This window comes from Frieseomelitta varia, unplaced genomic scaffold (genome assembly GCF_011392965.1).
Source record: "Frieseomelitta varia isolate USP_RPSP 00005682 unplaced genomic scaffold, Fvar_1.2 scaffold_957, whole genome shotgun sequence".
Lineage (NCBI taxonomy): Eukaryota > Metazoa > Arthropoda > Insecta > Hymenoptera > Apidae > Frieseomelitta > Frieseomelitta varia.
The window spans coordinates 125,926-133,231 of NW_025110764.1; the positions used below are offsets into that span (position 1 = coordinate 125,926).

The 7,306-nt window shown below is 35.2% G+C and overlaps 1 protein-coding gene across 1 annotated transcript in view; it reads right to left on the reverse strand.

Moving 5' to 3' along the window:
• LOC122538079 overlaps positions 1-5,209 on the reverse strand; it is a 126,089-nt gene extending 120,880 nt beyond the window's left edge. Inside the window, exons 1-2 of the mRNA XM_043671835.1 lie at positions 5,183-5,209; positions 4,204-4,396 (exon numbers count right to left, since the gene is read on the reverse strand). Of these exons, the coding sequence (XP_043527770.1) occupies positions 4,204-4,396; positions 5,183-5,209 (220 nt within the window). The remainder of the gene's footprint in view (positions 1-4,203; positions 4,397-5,182) is intronic.
• Positions 5,210-7,306: the final 2,097 nt, after the last annotated feature.

A 7,306-nucleotide genomic window follows, 5' to 3' on the forward strand; every position in this document is an offset into this window, starting at 1 on the left:
TTTTAGTATAACATCAATGTATTATGATAGTCAATATTTCCAGTGAAGTTGGCCAATTATATTTCCAGATTTATCTTGCAGCACGAATGCTCTGGTTACATCTAACAATGTCCAGTATTATGCGAATTTTTAAATTACAAACATTCTTTGCAGATTCATATTTTGACAATCTAAAATTGTCGAATACGTAGTTAAACATTTTCTATAAATAATTCTGATAAATGGAAAATGAAATAAATAAATAAATAAAATGATTGAATAAAAAAATAAAACAAATAAACAATTGAGTTAAAAATAAAGTGATAAAAATAACTTAATAACAGACGATTAATAACAAAACAATTTAATCTATAAAGTGAAAATAAAAGTAAAATAAATAAATAGTTAAATCAAAAAATAAAATAATAAAGCCTAATTTGATACAATCCATAACCTATTTATGATTCGTAACTCTTGTCACAGACAACTGTTTACTTTCCACTGTATCAAAAGTATCAAAAAAGAAGAAAAAAAAGGAAATTTTCTCCCTTAAATCATCAGATACGTTTAAACTTTTAACTCGCTCAAATGTGATACACTTTGTCTATCATTGAACGACCACAAATACAATTTGGAAAGTTCCGTTTACAATTAGACAGGTGGATAAATACCCAGGAAGGGAAAACACGGGATCCCTACGCGACATTTCGACTTCCGCGTCGCTAAACTTTCAGCCATTCACGCGTCACGCTCGGCAACGCGCTGATAATTGCAATAAACTCTCTATGGATGAACAGTTTCGCAGGCCGTGGCCTGGACTAAGTTCAAAACAGGTCTCGCGCTATTAGCACGGCCGGTTGGTAATCGGACAGCGTAAGAATCATAATGGTACCTTGGGCAGTTTCCAACATTGTTAGCTCGCGGGCGACTTGCCGCGAAAATTTCTGCCGGTGTTTCAAACTGCGGACAGTTTCCGGTCCTCACAATATTCTTTAACAAGCGCCGATGCAACAGCCGCCATGCCAAATTTCGTAATTCAGTTGATTGTTCAAAACTGCGCCTTAATAACTGCGCTTTTATAGAATCGTCAGGATGAAGGTGTACCTAATTATTGCGCTTGTTCGAGCCTTTTACGATTTTCCATCGGATTTTATTTGTGGCGTTCAGTCCGGGATGATATTTATCTATACTATTTATATCGATCGAGAAAATTCTGTTTCTTTTTCGATTTCTGACTTTCGAAAGAGAATTTGTCGCGCAATGTTCTCAAATTGACTTCTTCCACTTTTTGACTTTGTTTTTTCCTTTTCTAATATAAAATGTAGACTTGTTGAAAAAGAAATTAAATGTTTTTGGGATTTGTGAGAAAGTACAATGTCGAACAGTATATCTATCACTGAAAATACCAGTAGCATACCACAGTTACATTATAATACCAAAAGTTACGTATGATTCAAACTGATATATTAGCTGTAACTTACAAATTATAACACGTGAACGTTATTTGTCTCTTTCTTTATAAATTTTATATATAATTTGGAGCTTCTGGAAAATTTCTAAACATATTCCTAGCTTTGTTCTTATTTTTTGACATCATAGTTAAATATAACGAGAGAATAACGTACCGTTTACTTTAATAAAAGTTACATGTACTACATCTATCATGTCCATAAGGCATGGTAAACATTCTGTCTCCCAATATCTAGAAATCTATTTTCCCCGATATCCCCGATTTTTACATACACAAATCTCCCGTCGTCAATAAACAATTCGATTTCCCATTAGAAAGTTTCAAACTTTGCTTTGAAAATATTATTTTCTTAAACTGAAATCTGTCGGTAAGAACGACGATCTCAAACTACTCAATTTCTTATGAAAATGACAATAAAACTGATGTCCGAATATTTCGAAGAATAAAGCTTCAATCTTTTACCGCGAGTGAACAATTCCCCATTTCCTTCCAAAAATATTTCATATCATTCTACGAAAAATAAATTTTGCAACAGATTCCACGACTTTTATCCGAAACGATATTCAACGCAACTGTTTCAAACATCATTTATAAAGAAGTTCCAATCTTCCCGAATATTCGATTCTGTTGCAGGATGTTTCCGATTTTTCTTCGAAAGCTTCAATCCAACTGTACTGTAAAATATCATTCTCGACGAAGTTTCAATCAATCCTTTCGAATAATTAATTCTGTCAAGGAAATCTCTTCATTTCTTTTTGGAGAAAAACAGAAAAATTCCGATTCCACTGCTGTAAAATATTGTTTTCAATCTACCCTCAATGACGTTTCAATCTACCCTCAAAAATAAAGTACTCCGCTACGAAATTTACGATACCTCGTGAAAACTCGCAACCCGATCGTTCATTTTTAATGAAATTTCAAGCTTCCTACACGAACAATCAACACCGATACTAAAATTTCAATTTTTTTCTCCCTCCAGGAGCTCGGTTCAATTAATCTAACAAACCGTTTTCAATGAAGCTTCAATCTTTCTCTTCAGAAATAAAAATGTTCTACTACGAAATTCACGTTGTTCTTTTCTTTTTTTTTTTCTTTTTCTCCCCATGAAAATTCGATTCTCAGCTATTTCAGAAAACAACGTTCAACTTTCTATCGTTGAAGTTTCAATTTTCCATAAAATTTTATCACGATTGTCTTTTTAACTCTTTGGCGGGCCATTTTTACGTCCAATAATGACACGAAAATGAGTTGCCGAGTCCAGGATGTGTGCGAGGAATATAATTAATTCCCAGGCAGTTTCGTTTCATTCACGGTACAAAAGTGGATAAAATTATGCTTATTAAAATTCGAGAAAAGTTATATTACATCCGACATTGGCCATTTGCAAATATAGTATTTATCAATTTTTCACGAAAGGATAAAAATCTACTCAACTCTATGATTCCAAGGCTATTCAAAGCTTCCGTCCTCCCGTGCAAGAAATCAATTTTGATTCCATCCGAAAAGTTTTCAAACACCAACGTTCTGAAATACCCATTTCAATGATTATTTCCATACTATTGTGATCATGCTGTGTCATTTTATTTGAGAGTGGCGACGTTTCGTAAATAAATTGCTGGCAGATGATACGAGAAAAAAGTTTGCCGACGTCAAAGGATTAATTTCACCCCGACAACCGGTGGCTATCAAATGAAAATAAAATACAATTAAATCGAACAGCACGAAACGAAATGAAAATCAAATTCATTCGTACGAACGTCATCTGTGATTTAACGCAATTTTTTTCTATTTCGCTGCTTATTTAAATCAGTAAACAGCTACCTGATGAAACTTCAATTCTCATCTGAATCGAAGAAACTTTACGAGGCGATCGGATATCACGATTACGTGAATCGTTACTCTTTAGGCTCGCCTGGCTGGCGATACCTTGCAATCCTGGCGAAAATTTCAAAGTAAATAATTGGCATCCCTTTCATGTGCCGTAAATTCAACCGCACTTTAATAGTGTGACATGTTGCGTGCGTCAAGATAACCGGTTCAGTGGTTTAGCCGCTACCACTTCGGGATTAGTACTGCGGCTTTCTCGTTTGTCGAATTACTGGCATTAGCCAGATTACACGGATCGTACAAGTATGATACGTCTAATACGAGTTATTCCACGCATATCTTACTACCGGTGGATCGTCGGCGTTTAATCGATTAATTAAATTATATGCCACCTCTGGCCCGCGCCACCGTGAAAACCATCGCTTCTGCCCCCATACATCCCCCCTCTCCACCTCTCGAGTACGATTACACGGCAAATAATCGCGATTCAATCGTTTACCAACGCGAGCTTATCGAATTGAATTGTAAATTTTCGCTAAACGACAGTTTCAAGTTGCCGGGTGTCGTATGTTTAGGGAGTCTGGCGGAAAGTTCAGCTCGAGCGATTGAACTTTCGACGAGGAAGCGGGCAGAGGTAAAGAAAAAGAGCCGAGTAAATAGCGATGACGAATTTTCGTTTTGTTCGTGTCTTTTCGAGATATGGTAGAAACCTGTTTATGCAATTTATAAGGCTAGACTTTTGAAATTTTTATCGTTGCACGTGTTATTCCTCGGTCGCATAAGGTCCGTTTCGTTAAATGAAATTCCGTTGTGACAAGTGGAGTTCTACTTGGAGGGTTTCTTTTCAAATTTATCGAAATACAGTTTATCTCGATTAATAAATAAGGACTGTGGATATTTCGAAGGAATAATTTTAAAAAACTCACCGGTGACGTTAAGTATGATATGCTGAACGTTATTGCACTTTCGAGTCACAGCCAAGTATGTAGCCTCGCACTTGTAAAGACCTTCGTCCTCCAGTTTCACGTCCGGGATTTTCAAGAATGTCTTCGACGAATTTGTCGTGTATTCTATATCCGATCTGGAAGAACAAGAAGAAGAAAAATTGTTAATTATTAACTGCGTCGAGTATTATCGAGTATCATAAAAACTCTAAGTAAATCGAGTATCACTCCTAAACTCTAAAATTCGTAAGAGATGTAAAGTGTCAAACACACTATCAAATAATGAGACAATTTTATTCTTCTACTTTCCTTAACAATGAAATTCTTTAAACAATTTCGAGTTAATATCGATTTCTTATCACTCCGCCATTATTTTGTCTCTCCTAAAACTGGTAAAGATGAAATTAATAAAATCACTGCAGCACAAATTGATCGTGAAAATAAATTAATCTGATCACGATTATTACAGTGATGGGAATAAAATCTAATGAATTTGTAACAGATGAAATATCATAATTTCATGTGGGGAATAAAATTATAAAATTATATATCAATATTGAAATATTAAAAGTCAATATTGAAAGCGCTATAAAATTAGCAAATGCAAACTTTCGCTTAAATAATATATATGTCGTACGATTCACACCAGCAGCGTGAACCAAACGTGCGAAATTCGTTTCAGGATCAACGTGTGTTAAAAAAGTGTTATACATTTAAATGTGCATAGCACATGTCGCAGATGGAATAACGACAACAACATTCTTATTTGCAAACAGATTATATATGCGGCTCACTGTCATTCGCATGACACATTTGCAATCCCATTAGCATGCGCTAATGAATAGAACAATGAAACGTATCAAGCCGCACGCTACGCTGTTAAATCGATACCGCTTTACTTACGCCGGTAAGGAAACAATGGGATTACGATGTATACCATACAATCGCATATTCTATTTACCTGATACGATTGCACCGGCGCATCCATCATTAACGATAGAACCGATAGAATACGTTTGACAGATCGTCCAAATCATTCAACTTCGTTACGATTTTCTTCTGTGAGTAACATTTCGGTGAATGAATGATTTATTGAGAGACAGAGAAAGAGAGAGATATCGATTGACACGGCCGCCTAATGGCAGTAAAAATATTATAGTTCAGCTAGTTATAACAGCTGTGAGGAATTATTTATAATTGTAGAAAATTATAGAAATTATAGAAAATTAAAGAATACTTCCGTTCAAAATATGGAGTATATTATTATATAATTATATAATAATATACTATAATAATAATACACTAATTATTCAATAATATAATAATCCTAATATATACTAATATTATATTACTAATATAATAATATATAATATATAATATAATAAATATAGTATAATAATACAGTAAATAATCTAATCAAAATATGGATTATATATTATTAAAAATCTAATTACTAAATTGCAAATGTATTCTTATTGGATGTGTTAAAATATAATACTTAAATTTATAATAATAAAAAATATATTTTTAATTTATATATATCCTATATTATATTTATATATAATTATATATTTAAATTGCAATACTAAAAAATATATACTTTGACTGAAAACAATATGACTCTTCGTAAACTCTAAACAAACTTCAATCAGTAATAATATCACAATCAGTAACAATTATAATCAATAATAATATAACCTCTATCATCTTTTTTTTTTAAGTAACACTACGCCTTAGACGAGGTGTAATATTTGAAATTAACATTTCAAATTAACGTTCGAAACTTATTTAATTCGAAAGTTAAGATTACCACATTTATTACAAGTTACGTAAAATCGCGATATTTATTTCGAATAAAGATACCGAGCGCCTTCGGGTACGTATTCTTTTTAAGGGAACGATTCAGAGCAACGAAAACTGGCAAGATAACCTAATAGCGTCGTTACGAGGTAACGGTAATGGCGGCCAAGAAACACACTATCGCAGAAGGTAAATTCCAAAATCCACACGGTCAATTTCTTTCTTGACTCTTCTTCTAAAGATACACTCGGACCAAATGAACGAATGCTCTCCCGTTTTAACAAATTCGAACTCGTTTACGTATCTCAGTATTATTTAGAGCGCGACAGTTGTACGTATTAAGAACGAATGCACGTTTGAAACTCAAATTTAGCTCGTTCGTCCAGTTTAATACTCGCGTCAACTCGACGATTAACTTCCCCTTTAAAACGAGAAGATTGAAAGTTCGTTTGCTGAACTTCCTGAATTTTATTTATAATACACCGTCACTTGACAAAACAAATAATTTATATCATTTGATATACTGGCTTACTGTTTTCAAACATTGTCGGACGCTGGGGATCAATTTCGAATCGAAAGGAAATGTAACTCGTCGGAAGGAATCGGACGAAAGAGAAGGAACAGAAGAGAGACAGACGGTTGAACGCAACTCAGTTCACTGCACTCCGTTGATCGAACAAAACTTATCGAAGCAAACAATTGCTTCATTCTCAGCCCACATTCGCAACTCCCCGCTCTGTTGTCGCCAGTGCTCAGCTCGTTAGCAGAAATGCTTAGGAATCGTGGCGTGTGCAGCAGAGACGGTGGCAGCCCGCGGGCGACGCAATATCCGAATAGCAGCGATAATTGTTATTAACTAGTGCGTTTGTTCATTAATGCAATGCACTTCTGTTGATTGCCGTCGGAATGATACACGCACCAGCTGTACAAATACGCCCAACTGCACGTAAAACGGCTGCCACCGTGCCGTGGCACTCTCCGTCGTGTAATCTATTTATTGTTGCTAGTATAGTCGCGCTGCGAGGATTCGTGGAGTCGCGGCTCGCCATTTGACATTCGGATTGTTGCACGGAATTCGGCCCGTTGCCGTTATTGCGCAAGATGATTCCGAAACCGGCTTTATTGCACTCGCGAAAACGGATCCCCAAGTTTATGGCTCCTCTGCGTACCAAGATGGTGGACATTACACGACGACATTACAGCGAGTGACATCTTTCCTCTCTCCAGGGACAGAGGGTGGCGGAACTAACTGCATGTTTTATTGATAAAGTTTATCGCGTGTCGT